Source organism: Coffea arabica, chromosome 2c (assembly GCF_036785885.1).
Source record: "Coffea arabica cultivar ET-39 chromosome 2c, Coffea Arabica ET-39 HiFi, whole genome shotgun sequence".
Taxonomy (NCBI): Eukaryota; Viridiplantae; Streptophyta; class Magnoliopsida; order Gentianales; family Rubiaceae; genus Coffea; species Coffea arabica.
In genome coordinates this window covers 41342425-41367959 of record NC_092312.1, presented here as the reverse complement: position 1 = coordinate 41367959, position 25535 = coordinate 41342425, and the positions used below count along the sequence as shown (strand labels likewise).

The following is a 25535-nucleotide window of genomic DNA, read 5'->3' as shown; positions in this document are numbered from 1 at the left end:
AAGAACACGCAAAATGCAAGCAAAATCGTCTTCAAGCAAGACTATCGGTTAGGTATTTCGTCAAACACCACATGAGCATAAGAAATTTTAGCTAATCTCTCACTCAATTGATGTAAAGCAGCACCCAAAATTATCAGAAATCCCAAGAAAATCCAACCAAATCAACACATAAAACACGTATAATCATAAAATTATGGGCCATCAACAGGGGAAACGCAACAACCAAGTCATGGCAGACCCATTTGAAAAACTTTCCAAAACTTGTGATCAAGGAAAAAAAATGAAATACAAATGAAAGGGATAACTTACGGTGGACTGCTAGCGGCGGTGCTCTTCTGGCAGCAGGACTGGAGGCAGTCGGGGATGGCGGTGTCCTTGAGATTGACTGAGATAGGCAGAGTAAGCCTTAGCGTTTGATTATAGGGGGTTTTCCGGCGGCTTGGGGGGGGCTTAAGCCCCCACCAGCCCCCCCTTAAATCCGTGGCTACTTCTAATTACCCTCCTAAGTGATATCTAAGATTGAGTTCACAAAAGTTGCATATCAAATAATTACTTCATACTATAAACTTAAAATTTTTATTCTATAGTGCTTAATAAAATATATTTCTCTTCCTATAATCTATTTTCCAATTTAACTTGCTACATTTTTAGCAACATGTACTAAAGGCCATAGCTTGATGTAGGTTGCATCCATAGTATATTTTATGGATTAATTTTATATACACTATCAGTGTAAACACTATCACCATTAAATATATGACACATGTGTAAAATTTAAATTTAAAATTCAAAATTTGCTCATGTATCCTCCATTCAACCATGATAGTATATACACTGACAATATATATATAAAATTTACTCTTTTCTTAATGCCTATAGTACAATAATGCCAACAAAGAACCCCACTCTATCTCCTCTTGTGAGAGCTTCTCTCTCTTCAATGAAGAGTACATCTTCTGGTTTTGGGAGGCCCCTCACCAAAATGTTCAAAATTCAAAATTAAACTACTAGATCGATAGAACTTGCCAAGATCTGCTTTTATCATCGCTAAATTTCTTAATCCATTTCTGTTTTTGTATCGACAAATTAGGATAAAGTCTTGTGCTTTGTTCTGATCTGTGGACTATCCCCTCCTCTACAGAGAGGAAAAAGATCTTTATAGGATTTGGTCTTATTTTGTTCTATTAATCGTGTTTCCTCAATCTTCCTAGGGCACTGATTGCACTGTTTCTTTATTCCTAAATCCTCAGGATTCATCAATCTTCCAATCATCACTGGAGATTAGCAAGGGATACTTACTCGCACAACCCTGACAGAAAGCTCTTGAAGTAGCATTCCAAAAATTTGATCTCTCACCCACTAAGAAGGTAGGAGTAGATTTAAGCGAGGCTGATATTGAAATAAGTGTGAAGGAATGTAGGCTGAGCTCAATAGGGAAACATGTAGGGGAAAAAATAGCAAACAATACAGGACTCGAAAACTTCACGGTTACCCAGGAATTTACAAGTGACAGAGCTAAAGGCCAACATCTTCCAATTCATTTCGAATTTGATATCGACAGAGACAAAGTTCTTAATGGGCCCATAAGTCATGGATAACCAGCTTTTGGTGGTTAAACAATGGAACAAAGGTATGGAATACGACCCAACAGCTTTCACATCTATATAACTATGGGTGCAAGTGTGATGACCCCACCTCACCCTAGACCTCATCCTAGGGTGTATTCTAGGGTATAGCGGACCACTTGCCTAACTCTTATCAGGACTCATTTTACTAACTTAAAAAAAAGAACATATTAACTATATAAAAGGGTGGCAATGGGGCGAGGTTGGGGCACGGGAGGCCCGTTTCCCATGCGGTTTCCCGCGAGAAAAGAAATCAACCTACTATATTTAACAATTTGCTCATCTACAGAACAATTTTGTCACTCATTCTATCTCAAAATATTCAATAAAAACATGCTCAAATACTCAACCTTAGATCATTCAACGAGTTGCAAATACTAATAACTAAAGAAGATTAGCAACCAGTCAATACCATGAAAATGACATTAAAACATCCGACTGAGATGTAACAGGACCAAATCACAATTGTATGTTCATAATTATGTTATTAATTATATTATTAAATATAAAGAATTAGATTATAACTAAATTATTATATTGTGTACATATATGTATTATTTATACATCTATAGATTTAATATATATATATATATATAATTTTTTGTATGTAGGGGACGGGGCGGGTGTTTGTTATCCGTCCCCCGCATAGTAAGGTTTGAACTCATATCCCACATAATCTCGGATCTAGACGAAAGAATCAAGTTGGTAAGGATGCGAAATATCCTCGAATTTTCTAAACCTCGAGTATACGAACTAAGACGATTCTCAACCCACAAACTAACGATTTAGTGAACCAAAGTGTGTTAGATAGATGACGCCACAACCAATCGTGGTTTATTGGTTGATAAGTCGACAAACGCTCAAGAAGAATTTCTCAAGTATTCAAATTGGATCTCTTGGACAAGAGAGTTGCTAACACACATGTATTTGATGAAAATTTTCACTTTTATTAATCTATCAAAATAACGTGGACTAAGGCTGTATTTGTAGCCTTTACATGACTCAAGAAACTACTCAATATTGAAAGCAATTAACTTACTTTCCTAAAACGACATAAATTCCTAGACACTTAAAGTACTAATATTTTGCACTAAATATGCTATATATGCCTTAGTTGACTTACAGGACCCAAACAACACTAGAAAATAGAAAATAACTTAAAACGACAAAATCGCTAAAACTGGAAAAATTGATCCGACACTTAACTGCAGCCAATTAGCTAGCGGATTCTCCCGCGGCAAAAACCCTCCGATGGTTTGTAGCGGTTTGTCCCCTGGCTTACACTTCTTCCACTTCACTTGCATTAATGACATGGATAAGCATGTGAAGTGTTGTTTCATCATGCTCAAGATCTCTAATGCCTCTTGGATTACCAACCTCAGTTTGTACATCACAAACTAAGGCTTGGAATGACTCTCTAAACTTCTTAGCACGAGCTCTTATCATCGGACCGCTTGGAACTAGTTGGACATTACTTGAGCTCGAGGCTTTTGACCCTTGAGGCATTTGAGTTTGTTCAACCATGGATTCGTCATCAGAAATTTTCTCCCCCCAACCCCTGCCCCTGCCTCGCCTTGCCCCATCTCCTACCCCATTTCTACCCCGCGGGCACTCGCTCCCATTACTATCCTTAGTCATATAATCTTAGTTACAACTCAAAAGGATTTGAAGTACAAGTTATAAACATTTATCATAACTACAAATTTAGTCTATTACAGTTCAACTTCGAGGCTTAATCCACTATTCCTCACCTCCCTTACCCGCTGTTCCTGTAAGGAAAACAAACTATCGGATGAGTTTTCACCCAATGAGGTTCCGATTAGGTAACCAATTATCAACTATCCAATTAGGCAACTATCGGATGACAACAATTATTTGTCAACCACAATATCAGCCTATAATAGCATAACATAACAGAATCCACAAGTTTTATAAGCGACTTGAAATAAAATAGTACATTCATTAAAAAGATACAGGCTCACTGTGGGAACCAATTTACTATCACCATACTATCCACCGTCAATCGTCCAACGATCCATTTCATTCAATAACATTGGTTACAAGATAATACTCGAGTACACCACAATTTCACACACCTGGAAGTCCATAAATGTCCCATAGAACATCCAGGCTGCGGCACCCAAGAGTGCCAACCTACCTAACCAAGCCCGTTGCTAGCTCGAATAGGTCGTCCGGCGATGGGTTTCAAGGTCTAGTTCGGCCGATGCGATAAAGTACGCAATCAGCCTACAAAACTTGCGCAAATAATATGACTACTCAATTTCACTTGGAGTAAGAGCGATGAAGTACACCCCTTCTATCAGTAGCACCTTTATGCATTCAATAGATTCAATATAAGATATCCAAACCAAACAATCATAAACAATTAAGCATACTCATTCAATCACAGATAATAATAGCAACACTCACCAATCAAGGTGTAGTTCACGCATTGTCCTCGAGATGGGGTTCTTGATTAATCTCAACTCTTGAAACCCATCATAAGTATTAAATTATCTCAAATTTTATTTTAATATGTTAAGTGGTGTATTTTCTATACCACCCGACGCCCTAGGTTGAGGTGAAGTCGTCATAGCAAGTGTGGAATCTGCCGGTTTACTGGTTAAGTAGATTAGTGGTTAAAGATAGGAGAACTGTTTAACTCAATTAAAGAGGTGATTATTCATCCTATTGTTGGGTGGTTGGGGGTTTTTTTTTGGGGAAGGGGGGGGGGGGGGAGAGACAATTGAAGCTTTTAGCAGACATCAACTTAGCCAAGCCTCTAGCGAGAGGAACTATTGTCAAGATTTGGCAGAAATTATACTGGGCAGAATTCCATTAAGAAAAATGCCAACTTCACTGGGCAAAATTCCATTAAGAAAAATGCTAACTTCTGTTACAAGTGCAAGGTTATAGGCATGGGGATAAGAATTGTCTAGTGAACAACCCCAACGATATCAACCAACAAGAAGAGTAGTTCGGAGCATGGATGAGAACAAGATTATATTTGTACGACAAATGTTAGAGAAAACTGTGTTCAAATCAATTAGTGTCATCAACAACTTTTCTAAATACCCTCCTAAGTAATATCTAAGATTGAGTTTCAATCAGTGTCATCAACAACTCTTCTAAATACCCTCCTAAGTGATATCTAAAATTGAGTTTACAAAAGTTACAGATCAAATAATTACTTCATATTGTAAACTTAAATTCTAGTGTGCTTAATAAAATATATTTTTATTCTCATAATCTATTTTACAATTTGAACTTACCGCACTTGTAGCAACATGTGCCCGCACTTGATGCAGGTTTCACCCCTAGTATTTTCTTGATGTCTATAGTACAATTATTGCATTAAAAATTATGTAACTTTACATCTACATAGATATATTTTAATGACTGCTTCAACCATCCACCTACCGATTTGAATTTTTTTTTTAAGAGTGGAAGTCTGATTTTCACGTGGCTAATAATGAAAGCCCATGCTGATTCCATGCCAGTTAACTGAGTTCCAATCTGGTTATTTTTTACTCAATAAACCTGCCAAGGGTTTGCGTGAATTTTAGACAATTGATAGCAACGTAACAAGCCACATCTATGCAGAGTCATATAATTAAAGACTATCTATAAGATGATGAAATTTACAAAACTATTGGTCGCAAAAGCAGGAAAAAGAAAATGATAATTACAGGAATAATGGTGACCAACACGGTATCCGACCAACCTAAGTTAAGATGAATAAAAAAAAATTGGGTTTCAATGAATCGCCAGCTCTTTTGTCTATTTCTTGCGTTACTCTGCCAAGAAATTAGGGAGAACATCACAAAAATCTTCCATTCTTGTGATCCTTTGCCAATAAATCTTCAAGGCCAGCTGATCAGGACCTTCCACCATACATTCAGAAATCAATTACTATACAAGACCTGAATGCAATGAGAGTAATAAAGTTCCTAGGTCAAATGCATCTGGCAGATCTATAGCAGCTCTATACAGGGTATAGCAAATATTTCCACAAGTATCCTAAATTAAACTCCAGTCAATGAACAAAAGAACGCAAGACGAGTTCCCAAGTAATGAATCATCAGCAGACCATGGGTGAGAAGTTCAATTCAGCATAAATTAGTTGCAAACAAAATGTACAAGAAGCTCAACGAAGGTGCAGCCAGAAGCAGCTTACAGAGAGACAAGGTTGTGACGTTGGAGAGAGAGAGAGAGAGAGATTCTTCACAAGAGAAATAACTATCAAACAAAACTCAACCGTCTTATGAAAATTGTCTGAGCTGCTTTTAGCCCCAAGATGCAGAAAACTGAATAAGTTCGAAGAGCGACAAAGATAAGAGAACGCAAGATAGGGCAATAGATTCTAAGACAATATCCTTATTAGACATAAACATAGCAAAACTCAACTCTCTCATGTAAATTGTCTGAGCTGCTTAATGACCGAGCTGCTTTTCTCCCAGGATGCAGAAAACTAACTAACTTCCAAGAGTGACAAAGAAAGGGGAACCGAAGAACAGGCATTGAAAGCTAAGACAACCACCTTATTAGACAAAACATCTAGCCTTATAAGTGAAGTTGATTTTAACTGAGAAACGCTTATTGTACCAAATTAGATGTATTGTTACATCTTTTGGTGTTGCTTTTGTACCCTAATTGGAATACTTTTCTGTTACCATGGGCCAAAATCTGGTCCATCCCATTGTACAAAAATACAGCAAGGATCTAAGCACTGGATTTTCGCCATCATCTTAGACATCACAACTTGCAACCTTATATGCAAGAAAATGTGCGACCAGGCGTAAGCGCTTTAGTTATTGAGTTGTCATGGTTCAGTAATTAGTTTTGTTGTTGCCCACTGGATCTAAGAATCTAAGAAAGACCGAGTGCCATACTATGAACAAGCCACCTCAGCAACCCATACAGGCACATCTACAATTCCAAGGCAGAGCAGCCGTTAAATACACAATTCCAAATTCTTTAATTGACTGCTATTATTGTTCAACTATTGTACAAAACTGATATTACCTTTGAATCTTCCTAAATATTTTCAAGCAATAGATCTAAATGTATTTGATTTCAGTGTTCACATTCCTCAATACCAAATGAAAATTGTTTCACTGATTATGCACAAGAGAATACTGTTTCTGCCCCCAAGGACAATTGTTGTAAGTTGAATGTCATGAGGTTGTACTGAAAAAACACCTCTTTAGTTGAGACACTTAGACAAAAACTACAAGTTTGCCATGGGTTTTGCATCAAATTGATTTTCCAGAAAGGGATAATGTTTGCGCACTTAACTAAATAGCATGTTCATCAGCATCATCAAAGAAGCAATTGTGGACACATTACAATACAGAATTTTTACATTTAGAAATCACAGGCTTCAAAAAAAAATTGATGGTTGAGCACAGCCATAAGAATTCTAAAGGATGTGTTGAAGATATGTGATCTGATATTATGGAAAGATTTGATATTGTAAATATTAAGAAAGATTTGATTATAGTATTATATGATTATAGTATCATATGATTATAATATCATATATTAATTAGGTATCATATATTAATTAGGTAGTAGATTGATTTAGATTAGCATGATTTTAGGATCTAAATTAGGTTACACTTGTGTATATATATTTGTATATTGTGTAGTCCAAATATATGAAGAAGAGTATTTTTTCTCTCCTTTTTTTTTTAGTTTACATGGTATCAGAGCTTCAGGCTTTGTTATCAGTTTGTCTTTTGACGTGACCCTATTGAGTCACTTTTAGGTCTTTGTGAGAATTATAATGACAGATATATAACAGTTTGTCTTTTGACGTGATCCTATTGAGTCACTTTTAGGTCTTTCTTGTGTGAATTATAATGGCAGATATGAAATGTATCGAGTCACTTTTAGGTCTTTCTTGTGTGAATTATAATGGCAGTTATGAAATGTAGTAATAGAGAGATGAAAACAGTAATTTCTGATGTTATTCCTACAACATCAAAAATTACTGAATACAAATTGAGTGGAAAAAATTTTGTATTGGAGTAAAACTATTTGGATATATCTGCGCAGCATTGATAGAGATAATCATCTTACTGATGACTAGGGCTGTTAACGGTCCGGGTTTGGACCCGGACCCGGCCCGGACCCGGCCAAATTTGCCCGGTACGGGTAGGTATATTGTTCCGGGACCCGGACCCGGACCCGTTACCTCTTAATAATTTACGGGTCGGATACGGAATATACCATTCCGACCCGTATCCGACCCGGACCCGTTTTTTAATTAATTAATAATTAAAAATATATACCTATCTCTATCTTATTCATTATTAGCACTACGTTACTTTCATTCCCTCTTTTGTTCAACCCTAATACTCTCTAGTCTCTACCCATTTCCGCCGCACTCTCCTCTTTTGCTCCCTACCCATTTCCGCCGCACATCCATTTCCGTCACCTCCAGACTCCCGAGTCCCGCCTCTGCCTCCCGACTCCGGCGACGCTTCTAGTTGGCGCTCCATCTGACGGTTGACAGCCCTACCCTCCCCCCATGGTACAGAAGACTGTGGCCGGAAAGCATCGGACCCATGGAAATGTACTACTGGCTGCTTCAATGAAGACATCATACTTGTACAGAGACACTAACTTCTTTCACTATTCAGGCGAAAATCACGGTGGGTTTTGACCAAAAAGTTGACAAATCTCGGAAATGAAAGATCCCGAGTTGACAACTTCAAAGAAAGGGCCGAAAGATCGGAGCTTGGACCTCCGTATATGGCAAAGAGAAGCCAGCAAGAGGCGAGCTGTCCCCGGCTGTGACTCGTGTGTAAGAAAAGCCTACACAACTTACCTGTGCAAATAGAGTTGTCTTGTAGATGGACTTCTGCACCGAACAGGTTTTCTAGCAAGTACAATACGGCAGCATGATGAATTTTTTTTGTAGTCACCAGTTTTCTTCAGGCCTTTGCTTGGTTTATGATGCAAAACATAGAAAAAGATCATTGACCGTCATGGACAGAATCCTTAGCATTTTTGAGGTTTTTTTTTTTTAATAATTACTTCACTGGATTTAGATTCCATGAGGAATTTAGATTACTTCACCCGGCATCAATATTTGACCAGGTTTTTGACGGGTCTTTCTTTGTTGGCTGAAATCTGTTAAATGTTTAACTCTTGAGAATTTTGAGTCCTTGAAAATGCATTTTCAGGTGAAATCTGTGGGTGAAATCTATTTTATGTTATCTTTTAGTCAGTTCTTGAGCATTTTCAGATTTGTTATTTGAACAGGTTTTGACGGGTCTCTTTGCCGGGTAGGCCCGGCCCGGACCCGGGACCCGTCGGATACGGGTCTGGTGAAGTATTAGAAGGCCCGTCGGGTATTCGGGCCGAATCCGGAATTAAGGCATTATGACGGGTCCGGGTCCGGATTTAGTAATTCCGGCCCGGACCCGGCCTGTTGACACCCCTACTGATGACCCACCCATTGATAGAGAAGAAAAGACAGTTTGGCTAAGGGAAGATGCAAAACTATTTTTGCACCAGTCATGTGAGAATTGGAGAACAGTTAATTGATATTTTCATTAACCCTCTAAATAGTCCGAGAATTGATTACATTTGTGGCAAGATGAGCATGATTAACATCTATGCTCCATCTTGAGGGGGAGTGTTGAAGATATGTGATCTGATATTATGGAAAGATTTGATATTATAAATATTAGGAAAGATTTGATTATAATATCATATGATTATAGTATCATATATTAATTAGGTAGTAGATTGATTTAGATTAACATGATTTTAGGATCTAAATTAGGTTACACTTGTGTATATATGTTTGTATATTGTGTAGTCCAAATATATGAAGAAGAGTATTTTTTCTCTCCCTTTTTTTAGTTTATAGGATGAAAGTAAGAAAATAAGAGAGGAATGATTAAATTCTCTCCAACTCAACAGGAAAACAAGCATTTAATCTTCTTGTCCTTCAAACTATTGATACTACGAGGCAACAAGGGATATTTAGAGGCTAAGAGTTCCTTGACTTTAGCAAACTTAACAGTCAATAAATTTATACAACTATTTAAGCCAAAAGGCTAAGGAAACAATGATTCCAACTTTGACAGGAACCAAAAATATAAATAAACTAATTTCAAATTCTTATTGCCCTAAGCTGTAATGCGACACAAGGACTTTGGCATTAGTTTGAGTTACACAAATACCTTTAGACACCACAAACCAGACAAAACATAATAGTTATCCTATTTACGGGCAAATTCACCTGAATGCATTCCAACTAGTAACTGAAACAGACACCAAAATCCATCTATCCACCATTATCTGTAATACTCGGAGTGCCCTTAATTCTAGCAAGTGAATGCCTCAACACATCAACTGTCCATTGCTCGACCAAAAAGATACAATCAGGACGTTCAAATGTATGAGAAAAAATCCCTTGCTACACCAACTTTTTCTTGGTCAGCATAGGCTTAGGCTTAGCACTCGTATACCAGAATAACTCCGTTTCTCACCCCGTAAGTATTCTGGGACCAGTGATGGTACTGTTTCCTTCAGTTTTCTTTAGCAAGAAGAGAATATTAACATTATATGCAAACTAGATAAGCATGTGCAATGTATTAGGTTCCTTTTGTTTTCTTAAGCAAGAAAAGAGAAGCCAATAAGACATGCAAAGAACATATAAACTTTATGTATAGTAGCCATATAAACAAACTGATTCTGTTTAGTTACATAAAATACACATGTTATGATTGGAATTATATAAAAAGTTTACACAAACCTTTACGTCCTTGAATTCCTGCGAACAAAGTTAAGTTGAGCTAAATAATTGTTTTCAGCAAAATCATGTAATGTGCGATAAACTCGTGCCCCTCCACCATCATGTTTGCCAAACTCTTCTTTCAACAATCTTTTGCATTCATCAGCATCCTGCAATAAAATCAAAAACTCAACATTGAAGATAATACATAGAATTTCAATGACCCAAAAACTTGTCATAAGACAAGTAATATTGGAAGACACAATCACCACCAGGATGTCCTTGGAGCAGAAATATATTTTGGTAAATATTTGGCAAATACTCCATACAAGTAATCATCTTTGACACTTTTGGAGTCCTTGCTTTCTATAAAAAGTGTAAAGTGCTTGGATTCCATTTTTGTCCTCCTTGACAGTTTTGTATGCATTTGTTTGATAAACGAGAAAAGGGTCTTTCATAGTCAGAGGAGGTAATTTTAACTAACAAACGTAATCACTTGTTCACATGCCTCACAATTACTTATATGCAATTCATGCAATAAAGATATGTACTGTGTATAGGTCCACAAAATTCAGTCTGGCTATTGAGATCAAGAATAAAAGTAAGAATTGGACATCTCTTTGCTATCTGTGGAAAGGTAAGTTTAATTTTGGGTCAGAACAAAGGAACTACAGCCTTGTTAATGGCCACGGGGGTGGAACGCCTCTCTACAGATTTGTCTATTCATGTCCAAACAAAATTTCAAGGAGCATCCAGGACACAAACAAATCAGGGGTTGCATTTATTAAAAGAAGAAGACAGGTCGCTACTCTATCCATGACAAATCAGGGGTACAAACTGTAGAGTATGCATTGATCTAAAACACATATTGCCACAGGCACAAAAATAAAGTTTTGAACCCCAAAACATGCTCTTATCCAAAAGCTGCAAGGTTGTCGGTTTAAAGACTTGAGGGAAGTCAAGAAGTCTCCAAGCTCTGTAAAGTTTTCTGTAGATGAATCTCTACTAAGCAGAAAAACACACACTATTACATGGCAGAAAATCAGATTAAGCATCCTAAAATATTGCATAGATGTTCTTGAATTCATAATTACATACCATACATGGTGCTTTAGCTTCTCAACATTTTCTTAACACCCAGATAAAAGAATAATTCAACTCAAACATCTCAAGTATTTTCTATACAAATGCCCTTTGGCACGACAAATAAGTCACCTCACAAGGATTACAACCAAACAACATCAATGTGAAAAATTTTGTACTCCTTAGACTGCTAAGAGGTCACTGACTGCCAAAAATATCCATAAACTAAGCAAACAAAGTGGGCTGACTGCTTAGTCGTCTGGATATGACTGGCACTCGTATATCAGAAACAATGTGTGTTGTGTGTGTTTGTGCTTGAGTTCATTTTTTTAATAATTTTTTCTGCAAAAATCTCTTGGCAGGGCATGCAAAATCCCACAATTCTTAAAATTTTAATATTCTTTTATACCAAAATCCTAGGATTTCGAAATTCCCAAAATTTGAAAATCCGTCAGAATCATGTTATTGTATAATTCACCAAAAAGTGGTATCCCTTCAAAATCCTGTTATTAGCTCCCTTAGAGCATTTCTTTCAAAATTCAAATACATAATATTATTTGATGAAAATAATGAAATTTAAAATCCAAAAGTTCATTTTCCTCAATTTAGAGAACCATCAATAACTGTGAACTAAAAACAAATAAAAGAGCAAACCCTACGAAGTAAAAGCTCTTTTTTCTTGATGTTCTTTCCTAACATATCACAACAATAAAATGCAACACTTCCGCTCTGATTGAGAAACTTTTTAAAGCCTAATAATTTCATTCGAGTAAACAATACTTTAATTTCTCGAAGCAGTTCTTCAAGCTCCTAAAATACCAAAGAAATTCTCAACAACTTTAAGTGCTTTAACAGTCTCTATAAACTTCTTCAAATAACAGCATAATTTTGACAATTGAGCAATGCTTGTAAAGTCAATGATTGCAGCATGAAGCCCCAGAAAACTTAATCAACTTCCAATTATCAAATTCAAAGTGGAATCCCTCCAAATTTTTCTTGAGCATAAAATGGGCTATAATGGTTATCTTTTGCTAAAAAACATGTCCATTGCAGCTCACACTTCAAGCAGAGTTCCTAAAATTGGTTTTATGTAGAATATAAATAACAAAAAATATTAAAAAATCAACAAAATGTAGCCTGTTTTTCCTTTGAGATTTTCGTTTGTACAGGCGTTGCAAAATTAACCCCTAAGTTTTCTGGAGCCTTTAATGGAACTTAATAATTTTCTACTGCTGCCAAAGAACATGTCCATTACAGTCCTTATTTTAAACAAAGTTTCTTAGATTTCTTTTACCTATCATGCAAATAACAAGAGAAAATGGGTATGCAAAGAAACACCTTTTCCGTAGTTAATTTAGTTTGTGAGGAAATTGCAAATTAACCATGGTAACCATGCATTGAAAGGACTTGCAAAGACAACAAAAATCTGGAAAATTATATAACAGAAGGGAAGTCTCAACACAGGAACCAAAATACAGGGAAAAAAAATTTTTTTTAAATAAAACTAAAATATGAAAAAAATAAACACACAAAAAATGCAAAAAAAAAAAAATTAAAAGGAGTCCTTTCTCCCAATTCCATTCCCTAATCCATTCGCATTCCATGAAAACAGCTGCAGCCCCAAACACCCACCACCAAACCCAGAAATCTCTTCCACAACCTCAACTTCCACCAGCTGCAGCAAATCACACATCTCAGTCTAGACATACCACTTTCAATCCAGCTCGGTTTATCCATTCTCTCAAATTTTAACCTCAGTTTTTCTGATGCTCAACTATCAGTGGTCCCCAATTTCTTTCCATCAACTAAACTTTGTGAAGGTTTAGCATACGTAACATACTTGAATCACTCTACTTGTTTTTCTTTTACCAGAAAAATAAAGATAATTTAGAATTTGTGAATTTAGAGAATGTTATCCTAAAATTAGGTAGCCTTTCTCATACTAAAAGCTATCCACCATCACATAAGATTTTCTTATCTCTTTATGCAAGATACTTGAAAAACTTACTTTTATTTAAAGGATAAAGACAACTATACCAACACTATTGACTAACCAGACGATCTGTTCAACAGGAAAGATGAATACAGGGACATAATAAAAAGGGAAGAGGAATATGCCAAATAGACCAATACAATTGCATACATCAAGGTAAATCAAAATTAGAGGTACAAACAACTATCCATAACCAAAGAACATTTCAGTTTCATGAATATTATACTTTTATCTCAAATTTAACACAAGATACCCTAGATGGAAACTATATTTACAAATCCCTCAAGGTCAACACATTTTAACAACATAATACAGTAAGCTATGCCAATTCAAATATGACTGGTCCAATCTAGATGCCATATAATTTTGGTCTCAGAAGACAAGGTATAAAATACAGTCAGCATGCAAAAAAAAATCCCAGTTGTGATAGCAACTTGACAAAAGAGAAACCCACTTAATCATATTAGTAGATCCAAGTACAGAATAGAAGACCTGGTTGAATATACACATAGCTGAACTAACCTGATAAGGATCGAGGAATAACAATACCCATGCCAACCACTTCCAGAGTAAATTAGTTAAAAACGAGAACAAAGGACAAAAAAAAGAAACAAATGTTACATGAGATGAAAAATTCAATACCTGTAAGAAGTTCAACATCTGCTCTTCAATTGTACCATTCATAGCTAAAGTTTCGACATATATAGGACGCGTTGCACCCATCCGGTGAGCACGACTGATAACCTGTTCCTCCATGCTGATTAATTTTCCAAAATAGAACAAACCAGTGAGTTAGTAAATGCTTGTCAAGCTTTCTTGCCACTCAAATACAAATAAGAACAACAATATAACTATAATAATGCTAATAACTAAAAAGAATAATAACAATCATTTATGTATAGATAAAAAAACTCTCAAAAGAGAGCAACAATTGGAGAAATCTTAGTCCCAAGCTAGAGTACTCCAGATAAGTTGCACCAATTGTATGCCGAACCACAAGGTTGGTTAACCATAAGGGTATCATTAGGAAAGAACTACCCAGACACCCAAAAACTTCTGAGCTGCTCTTACCTTTTGTCCCAAATCGGTTCCATCAGATAGACATGTGTTACAAAACTCAAATCAAGACCTAATGCTGCACTTCCATCCATCAGAAGAGCCACACAATTTGCATCATTCTGGAAGGTTGCCAGAGATTTCATCTAAATTAAGGAAGAAATACTCAATATCAAAACACTATATAACAGGGGAGAAAATAACCAAAGGAGAAAAGGAAACAAATATCAATAGTCAGACCTTGCTAGCAGAAGGCATCGGATTATACATTCCAGCAAATTGAATACCTGCAATTGTTAACTGGCAAAAGAGAATATTTAAGTTTTATTAGTTGAGGAAGATTATAGCAGCAAAAGCCAATTCTGCAGTGGATTAAGGACTACCTGCTGTTCTATGACATGTATATGCTCAAGAAACTGAGAAAATACAATAACTTTCTCTGGGATTGTCCTGGTTAATTGGCCCTTAAGTTCCAAGACATCCTGCTGACTACACCTCTGAAGGGAGAAATGTAAATGCACTCCTTTCTCATCATTGGAATTATCAATTGCTTGATTAGCTTGGAGCAACATTTTTAACCTACTCACAAGATAAGAAACTTTGCTGCTAGATGTTAACTGCCAATCAGGATGCCAGTCATCCTACAATTAAAAAAATAATAATAAGAAGAAGAAAGAAATGAGGATAACAGCCATAGTATAAGAAAAAGACAACTTAAACAAAAAAGGGCCAGTAGAGGCTTTTCAGAAAACAAGCATGCCTGTTTGTATGATGGCTGCAACTCTATGAGATCTTTTGGAACTGGCCACATTGGATTAGGATTTTCAGGACGAGCCAGTGTTTCAGGGCTCTGCATCTCATATAAGTTGCCACAGCCAGACAATGTACACCTTTCACTGTCCAAAGCAACACAATCAAGGCATAAAAGATGCCTACAAGGTGTAATGACTGGCAACCGACACCATTCCTTGCACCTAGAAAACAATTACAACATCAATCAGACATTATATGTTCACATCATGCGAAAACCATAAGTAATTTCAGAAACCAATCATACCTCATGCAATTGCCACCATGAAGAAGGTTAGATTTTAGTAAATCAAATTCCTCTGAAACAGGATCTAGACCATTCTCTTTTAAAACATCCATGGTGTCCTGGATGTCTTGGCCAGCATCGGTCACTCTGATGTGTCCAGCCACACAGCATGATAACCTCAAATTCCTGATAGTAACACTTCGGAATTTCCATTGCTTTGGATTCAGTAGACTCTCCACATGAGAAGGATCATTCCAGTCTGCCAATAATATATTTCGCCTTACTGTTTCAACTAATTCATTGTAACTTCTTGCATGTTCATCATTGAAATCTAAAAATGTTACTTTTTTTATGCAAGGAGGAATGGTCTTCAAGTCAATTTTTCTTGCACTAATCATGCACCTATGAAGTAGCTGTAGTAATCGCTCCCTACCATCTTCCATCTCAGCCTCGAATGGCCTGAGAATACCATCTTCCCAAGACTTTTGATTTAGGCCATAAGCTTCTTCATGGAGAAACTTAAGCATTGGTTTAAGATGAGAAAGCTGACTATTAGGAGTGTTGGGAGTTGGCGTTCCTGTTAACAACCAGCGGCTTGAAGCTCTCAGGAAAACAGCCATTTGCAATTTGTTTGTCAAACTGAGACTGGAGCCAAGAGTGTGCCCTTCATCCAATATCACCCGTAGCCAATGGACTTGCATCAAAGCACTTCTTTTTCTCCGGCTCCACTCAGTGCTTAGACGACTGAAAGTCGTTATGACAACATCAAAATCCCAAGCAAGATAATGTGGTGAGGGCTTTTTGTGATCAGTCCAAGCATATACCCTCAACTGACCTGGTCTAACATGCTCTTCAATCTGAGTTTTCCAATGATCAACCAGATTAGAAGGGACAACAATTAATGTTGCCCGCGACACATAAATCCTCAATGAACCTAATGGCTCACAAAGAGCAACTCGAAGGGCATCCAAATCAAAAACAAGATTCGCAAGATTTCTTGGGTAATACCACCTTGTTACATGTTTTTCTATGCTCTTAACGAGCCCAAATGCTTGAAAAATATGGTGATACTCTTGGTAGTTACCATCATCAGTTATACAAAGTTCTGCAACTGGATGTGCCAACCCACCAGTTTCCATTTCTGAGAGCTTCTCCGGTGGAAGTTTAGCCAACCAAGTTAAGACCTTCTTTGTTCTATAGTTTAGTCGCTCATGGTGTTCCCTCAGTACACTAGTAAAAAATGATACATTTTCTTTCAGACCCCCAGGAGTTCCTTTGGTACAAAATCCAGGTAAATAAGTGATGGACTCGTAGTTCCAGGTTTCTTCAGGAACACCACAATTTTGGTATAAAGGATCGCTGTTCATACTACAAAACCAAGCTCTGGATGTATCTGCTGCACTTGCATCCAAAAGCTTCCGCCACTTTCCACAACCATCACACTGGACCCATGTTTCATTAAACTGAAAGTGATCTGCATACATCATTTTAGGTCTCTTTCCCTTACATGATGATAGATCTGAGAAAGCACTGTGCTCCAGAGAACTTTTCCTAGGATCATCTGGAGCCTGCTTTCTTTTGGTTGCAGAGTTCCTAGTCACTGTTTCAGTAGGAAAGACAGAAGCTTCTTCATACTCATTAAGAAGATTTCTCCTGGTCTTACCACAGCTCCTGGCAGCATGAACGGAACATGTTCTTGTTCTTAGGGAACCAGATGTTACTTTTTGTGATACAATTCCTTTCTCAGGACATGAACCCTTAAGATCCACTTGTTGATCTGAAAGCACAACAATGCCATCTTTTAGAGTGCACATTTTTGAGTTCTTTGTTGGAGTAAGGTCATCTTGGCAAAACTGTCCCCTTCTAGGATTATGACCAGTAACCTTATTATTCAATGACACTGTATTACTGCCAGTACTTTGATCCTTAATCTCATAGTAACCACGTTTCTGATCAGAATTGTCATCACACCAGATTACTTGTACACCATCTGGTGGATCTGCAATACTTCCCTGTGTTTTCAGAATGAGAGACAAAGCAGTAATAGTCTTACCCAAGCCAGGTTCATCACAAAACATACCCCCACGGAAATCCTTAATGGCAGGAACCATACCAGTCACTATTTTCCCAGAAACAGTATTAACATAAAAGGGAAACCCATCTTGCGTTGTAAAGTTCAAGTACAGAGGATGTTGCAAGACTTCAGAATGCCGCTCCCTCTGTAGCATCCACTCAACAGCTGCCTGCTGATGAGGAAAAAGTTTCAGTTTCATACATGGCATGATTGGTGCTGCCAAAGACCTTAAATGAAGACATGTTGCAGCTACCCTCACAAGGTCAATAGGCCGAAGTGCAGTTAGAATTTTGATCAAAATATCATCTGGTACCAGCCAAATACCAGTTTCAGAAGCGGTGTTAGCTGGATTTACTTTTGAAAAGTTTGGGTTTCCCCCCTTCATAACACTTGGCAAGCTCCTAAATATTTCATGAAGTTCAAACAACTTCCTCTTAGAAGCTTCTGCAACACTACACTGCTGTTTGCATTCAAGAACATGACAATCAGGAAGGTTCCAAGTTCCACAATCATCTGCCAAATCATGCCTGGAACTTGCAAGCATCAAAAGTCTAGTTTTCCAGTCACAACTGCAAAAGATTTAAAAAAAAAATACAAAAGCAAACAAATTCATTAGCAAAATAGGAAATAAGTGGTAGAATATTTTCACTTTTCCATCAAAGGCAGCAAAATTGCTTCAAAAGAAGGGTTACATATAAAACCAATGGAGCAGGTTTAGTTTGCATCAAAAGCAATGCATAAAACCAACCTGGTACAGTCAATACTTTTTTCCCAGAGAATTTGCTTTTATCATCAAAGTTGAATTTTCTCATACCGAAAGAAAGTAAGACTTATATTTGCAATACATTTTATAACAAATATTCTAAATGCTGAGCAAATAAATATCTAAGAAACAGTTTCAAGTTGCACAACATGTCCATCCGTTCAGGTTGCACAATTTTTCCAGAACTGTCAGCTTCTAAGCCTCTCTCCAGCACAACTCTGATGCAATCCATAAGACATCCAAAACAAAATAAACAACAGTTAGCATCATTTTGGCACTTTAAAATATTTGTTTTTATATTAGTTATGTTTTTTCTTTTTTAATTGTCGCATCAGGAATGTTGGTTTATTCTTCTTTGGTCTAAATTCTTTCAAAATACATCCAGACACCTTAATTCACAATTATGGAGGCACAAATTTGACTAGGAATCGCCTCCAAATGATCAACCACACCATGCAGATAAAACTAAAAGTTCACTTGCTTCCACCAGATTACAAATAATCTTATAGAAGAACCATGCACTCTGCTATTTTAGCTTCCAATCCAACAGTGCACAGAAAGGGCTGCACAGCATGTTACACCTTCCAAGGAGACATCACAAGGAACTCAATTGAAGATGATAACCTCTCATGCTGTTATCATCAATGATCTGTATCGAATTATACTCGACAGTATGAAGCAGAACAAAAGTTTCAGACTAAAATATGTCTGGTCTCTCAATGTCATGGATCTCAATCCACTCAAAAAATGTTAGCATAATAGCTATAGTGAGAATACCTAAATCACCTCAAGTCAAGGACAGCAATCAACTACTTTAAAACAGATCAACTAAGATGTGATAAATAATACATGACAGTACCTTACAACTTTGTTTTGACAACTGTTTCCTCAACAAAAGTTCACACTTTTGCACACAAAAACCAACTTGGAAAGAAGATAAGCCCAATAGAAGCGACAGTTCAGCTAAGGGTATTTGCTCCAAACAAGCAAATTTTCAGGACATTAATCAACTGTACAGCCATCATCCAATCACTAAAGACTACAATAGTTGGTCATTTTTTATTTTATTTTTTTTTTTTTTGGGGTCTGGAAGATGGAATGACAAAGATATAGAGGCAGAGAACTAAAGCTAAGCAAAAATTACGCTTAAGAAGTTTCTAGCATCCTGTTTTCACAGTTTATGACAGAAATGGATGGTTTTAGACCATTCTGAAAATGTTTTCGAGACAAAATGAGCTTATAAGATAATCACATAGGCCTTAATTTATACCAAATTAAAATTCGATGAATTAGAAACCAAAAAAAAAGTAAAAAGAAGACGGTTGCATATCTCGTCAATTTTTTTTTTTTTTTTTTTTGTCTTTGCAAATCTCCCCACACAAAACATCCTCCAATGAGCAATTCACTGGGGAAAAGGAAAATGAAAACTGGCACATGACCAATTTGACCACACTGAAGTTTCTTATCGAATGTGATTGTGCACAATACAAAATTCATGAAAATCATACTGAACGTGGCTTGATTAAGGCTTTTTAACAAGCTAAGAATAAAATGCTTGTCCTTGTCTTAAATTTGTGAAATACCACTTAAAATTCTCATCAATTTCATGGGCGGCTGACATCGTGAAGCAGTAAAGCTTGCCAGAAATCTATAAGTTCAATGTTATACCCGTCAAAGTTGGTGCAATACAGTTTGGACATAATCTGCTTGACCAGCTGAAAATCTAGGAGAATAGGCCAAAACTTGGGTAGACCCGGTCTTTGAAGACCTGGCCTACCCAAGTGTGAGCCATGAGAATATACCTACACTCTTGTGCAACAAAGAGAAAGCTACTTGTACAAAATAAGCAATTTAACCATCAGCAACCTTGTAGTGAAAGCACAAGAGACTGAGGAGATGGATATTAGAAACAGTTTTTCTGGAAGCTCTTAAGAAATACTTTGCCCCTTTTAAAAAAAAAATTTGCCCCTTATTAACTTATGCAAGTTTTAAATAAAATACTTGACTCCACTGCCATCTTCTTTTCTGGTATAAGGAAAAAAACAAATTGAACTTAGAAATCAAACAATGCAACACTTTTGACCCAAAAAAACAAAAAAAAAAACCAATCCATCTGTTAACTCAGAAAGTACAACGGCTCAAAAAGTCTCTTCAGTCTTCGTAAAACTGACTCTTCATCTTTTCTGCATAACAAATTCAGATATAATTTAAAAGACAAAGTAACAACTTAGCATTGATTGACTACTCAAGATATTGATCTTATTCTTTCCTATCCCAAGACATTCCTTCCTGTCCAATTTGTTCCTCAGGCATTTGCCCAAAGTTCAGAGAAATACTCCATGCAAGTATATAATTCTCATGACCCTCTATTGCTGCAGGGATTCAATCCTATCAGAACTAGTTATTCATTGCTATTCAAAAATTTCAAATGAGAGTTCACAACTTCCATTGTCAATAAAGAAGAAATGTTCCGTTCTATGATGCAAAAGTCCTTTCACTTCAGATTACTAAGTTGGAATTAACTCTTTGATAGTTCATCTAAAAATGTACTGTTTAATATATACAAAGAAAAAGAAAAAAGGAAAACAAAAGACGTGCATTAAATCTAGAAATCAGCATAAACGCCTTAACAATAAATTATTCCAAACTAGGCCTTTTTTTTTGGGTAGAACCAAACTAGGTCTTTTAAGAGAATAATGCAGCAACGATCAAACACAAATAACCACAGCTTCTGCTCCAATACAAAAAACCAGGAAATAGGGAGAGAATATTCAGCCAAAAAAAAAAGAACGATTCTGGTCAGGCTTACAAACCTCAGGTGCTTAAAAAGCGCAGCCGCGGTGGTGGCGGACCTAGGGAACTGCCAACCAGACCATAATGCGATGGGCAAATAGACATCCACCAGAAGCACAACCCTCACTTCATCCCCACGCATCGAAACCCCAATTACACGCGCAGCAATGGTCAAACACTTCTTCATTACCAGCGCATGTAGTTGATGCACCACGCTTAGGCTCCCACGAACCATCCCAATTCTCCTGCTCCATTTTTTCTTCGAACCAGCGGGCGTCCTACCGTTCGAGGTTTCGCCGTTTTCCGCCAATGCGAGTGAACTGCTGAGCGGAGACAAGACGACGCCGTTGTTGGATACAAAGTGGACGCCGTCGGGACCGTCAACGGAAATGTGACATCGGGCGTTGAGAGGAGGTAGGGTTTGGGAATTCTGAGGAGGAGGAATTGTGACAACTGTCCGGAGGTAACCGCAGAGCTTATGGTCCGGGATTGGATCGTCTTCGCTGGGGTTCTCCATTGTCGAATTATTCGACCGCAGAGGATCTCAGCCCAAAAGGGTGGAATTTAATAAGTACGGAGGAATTTAAGTGAAGAGATGGAAATTAGGAAAATCGTTTAAATCACCGGCCTGATTTACTCGGCAAATATTAAAAAAAAAAAAAAGAAATGCCCAATTATTCTCTAAATTCGATTCTTTTTATAAAAATTTCCATTCAAAAAATGTACATAGATATATTTTAATTTAATATTAATATTAACAGACTTAAACTACAACTTAATCGTGCACCTTGACTTGTACTCATGAGTAGGTCAGTCAGCTGCTCGACTAGAATTCGAACAAAGTTGTATTCGAGTCGAACTCAAGTTACTCGATTGAGTCAGCAAGTCAAGATCGAATAGGGATATTACATACTCAAGAGCGTCGAACTCTATCGAGTATTCGTTATAATATTTAATTAATATTTTAAAAATAACTAAATTATTCTTTCAGCTAAAAATTCTTTGATGAGCTCAAGTACTCGATCTCCAACAAGTCGAGCTCGAGCCTAAAATATGTCAGGGCCTCTGGCTGAAATTCAATAGAGAAAGAATTAGGAGGAAGAGAAGGTAAGGATCGGATGAGAAAGCAGAAAGAAAAGAAGAAGGAAGAGTAAGATAACAGAGAAGAGAGAGAAAATTGTGGTAGTTTATTCTCATGTCCCAATTCTGTTACAATTGGCCTATTTGTATACGTAGGCATAACAGAATGAAAATAGCTAACTAACTGTTAGAATTATTCTAACGACACCGTTTAAGCTTTTATCCTCTTATTTACACATCACCTAATGCATAAAATGAGCATCACCTAATGCATAAAATGACATTCTTATACTCTAAAACTTGACAAAATACATTGTTTCGAGTCAAGCTCAAGCACAGTATGACTAACTCGCTCGAGCTCGAGTATGTGGATATTTGAACTCGACTCGACTCGATATCACCTCTACGTAATACACAACTTTTTATTGAATCAATAAAAAAAATTATGGATAAATCCATTAATAAAGCAAATCAAGAAAGAATTAATAAAAAAATCAACATTCAATTTACTTTATTTTTACTACAAAAAAAAAATCAATGATACTATTAACGATTGGATAAATTCACGTGAGTTTGTATATCCGAAACATCTCTTTTATTGTTATTTCTACTTTCACCACAAATTGCACAATAAATGGAACTATAGAGGTAACTATTACTGTAATTATCACCCCCCACTTATAATGGAAGTCTCAATCCGGATTTTGAGACTGAAAATAATTGTCAATGCAACTATTAATATGATTATTCCAACTATACTGAATATCATGCATGTAATGATTATAGTAGGTATCTTCACCCATTATACAAATAACTAGAATTCCAATAAGTATTTTTTAGTTCACTCCGAAACTAATGATTGTTGTCAATCTCAAAAATTTGATTTTCAATATCAAAATATATGGAAAATTGTCTTACTATCCTTAGCTAAAAAAGTGTCATCCAAAATGAAAATTTGAATGTCTTTAATGACAAATAAATGATTAGCCTTACTGTAACTAGAATCATCATAACCCCCAAGTCTGAATAATTTTAGTCATATTATTTATGTCCGACTCATCACCTTCACTAGCATTTCCAATAGAACCAAGTCTTTTCGTTGATTTATTTAGCCCACACCGGCATTCGAACTCCTTATTAAACAACATCAAATTAAACCACCATCTTTCTATAGACATTTCTTGCCTCCTATTGGCATAAAAAGACAATAGATGAATAGTCATTCGATTCAAAATTTATTTATTTGAATTTAAATATTTTATTTCCTATTAAAATAAACATAGAAATAAAATCACTAGAAATTTTTTAGTGACTAATAAAATAGACCTTAAACTTTCTTCTTACATGCGTGCCCCTCGAGGAGAAATAGAGGTTTGCGCTCTAGAAGGGTTTGGTGTTGCTCATATTTTACAAGAAATGCTTACTTATAAATCTAATCATATTAGAGCTCATCAGGAAGCACTTGGTAATACAATTATTGGAGGAACAATATCGAATCCTGAGGATGCTCCAATACCTTTTCGATTACTCGTTCAATAACTATAATCCTTAGCTCTAGAACTAAAACATTTCCTTATATCTGAGAAAACCTTCCAGATTCATAGGAAGGAAGCTTAATCAAAATGAATCATAATTTTCATTCTATGATCAATAGGAATAAACATTAGCAACTCAAAATTAGATTAGTTTCTCCTTAACAAATAAGTACTTGGGCTACTAAAATCCTGCGTAATGGAGAGATAGTTGGAAAGGTGACAAAACCCTATATTTTTCATTACAAAACCAATAAATCGGAAAATGATGGATTATTTTGTGAAAGAATTTTTGGACCTATTAAAAGTGGAAATTGTGCTTGTGGAAATTATAGAGTAATCGGAGATGAAAAAAAAAAGAACCGAAATTTTGTGAAGTCAGAAAGGAAGAGATTTTACTTGTTAGGATTAGGAAAGGGTGTGGCTAAATAATAGGCAATTTGCTTTTTTAATACAAGATGTAAAATTGCTTTGGTAGAAAAAAAAAATCTTAAAAGCGTTTTAAAACTAGGGACTGGACTGTATTGAATTGATAGAATTGACCCTCAAATTGGAGTTAATTACACAATTCGCCAAACAAGCGCATATCATTACTAGTTGGAAGCCAAATCATATGCAAATTAATTAAAAGGGTTAAAATAGTTACTTCCCTTAAAGTTTAGTCAAATTACCAATCAACCCCTAAGGTTTCATCAAATAACTTTCTCACCCTTTAAATCAACAAACATTTATCAAAATTACCCCTAATGCCTTGAGCTACTAGTATGCTACTAGTTGATATGTGCCTGACACTTGCGTATCAGGGGACCTTGATTTGAGTTAATTTGGTATCAATAAAGTTGAGTAATTGGTTGAATGTAGTATGGACCACAACAGAAGTTGGAAACTTCCAAGAGAAACTAAAGAGAATATTAACAATAACAGAATTTCTACAATTCTTCATTTGTGGGAAAATCAAAATAATTTGGAGTGTGGGTTCCGGTGGACAATTGAAAAAACAAGAGAGGAGAAAAGTAAAAGCAAAAAAGGATTAGAAGGGATTTTACCTCTCACACTATTGATAGACAAGAACTTCACTTTCTTATAGAGAAGTACATAGCTCCAAACACTAATAATCTATGTTTTCAGAACCGGACCGGATATCGACTCGGCCGAGGTCAGGGGTCAATGGGTTCGACCGGGGGTCGATAGGGGTCGAACCGGATGACGTCATAAATAAAAATTATTTAAAAATTAAATTATTGTATATAAAATATCCAATAACATATTGATATTAATAAATGTATATTCATATATATTTGATGTTTCAAATATATTTAACAAGAAAATACAAAGAAATTAGAACAATCAAGTAACAATTTATATTATTTAATAAACATTAACAAGTTTAGAATTAAAATTATGGATTTAATTGAAAAATAACATCAAATTTTAGGACAATATTTATAAAGTATGAAATATTTGAGGTATATTAATAAGTTTTCACAATTTAGGGGGCCAAAACATAATATTAAAAAAGTTTGAACTTTTTTTACAAAAGCTCCTGTTGGACCGGTTTTTCCGGTTTTGTACCGGTCAAACCGGGTCAAACCCGGTTTTTGACCGGAGTTGACCGATTCTTGAATCTCCCGGTTCTGATGACCAACTCGGACCGGACACTTGGCCGGTTCCCGGTTCAACCGGTCGGACTGGCCGGTCCGGTCCGAGTTTGAAAACACTTCTAATAATACGTCTTCCAATCCTCG

General features: G+C 36.3%; 1 protein-coding gene across 6 annotated transcripts; it reads right to left on the bottom strand.

Annotated features, from left to right (window-relative positions):
- Positions 1 to 5223: 5223 nt before the first annotated feature.
- LOC113727316 (F-box protein At3g54460-like) lies at positions 5224 to 22375 on the bottom strand. 6 transcript variants are annotated; one of them, XM_027251408.2, is made up of 9 exons: positions 21199 to 22348; positions 15570 to 18191; positions 15273 to 15486; positions 14896 to 15153; positions 14753 to 14812; positions 14528 to 14658; positions 14099 to 14213; positions 10402 to 10550; positions 5224 to 5548 (listed from the first exon to the last, which is right to left on the bottom strand). In XM_027251408.2, exons 1-8 carry the CDS (start codon positions 21693 to 21695, stop codon positions 10404 to 10406), a joined length of 4044 nt encoding a protein of 1347 aa, XP_027107209.1. In that variant the 5' UTR covers positions 21696 to 22348; the 3' UTR covers positions 5224 to 5548; positions 10402 to 10403. The 6 variants fall into 6 exon arrangements, with proteins under 6 accessions (XP_027107209.1, XP_027107207.1, XP_027107211.1 ...); XM_027251406.2 differs by having other exon boundaries at positions 5224 to 5509; XM_027251410.2 differs by having other exon boundaries at positions 5224 to 5498.
- Positions 22376 to 25535: the final 3160 nt, after the last annotated feature.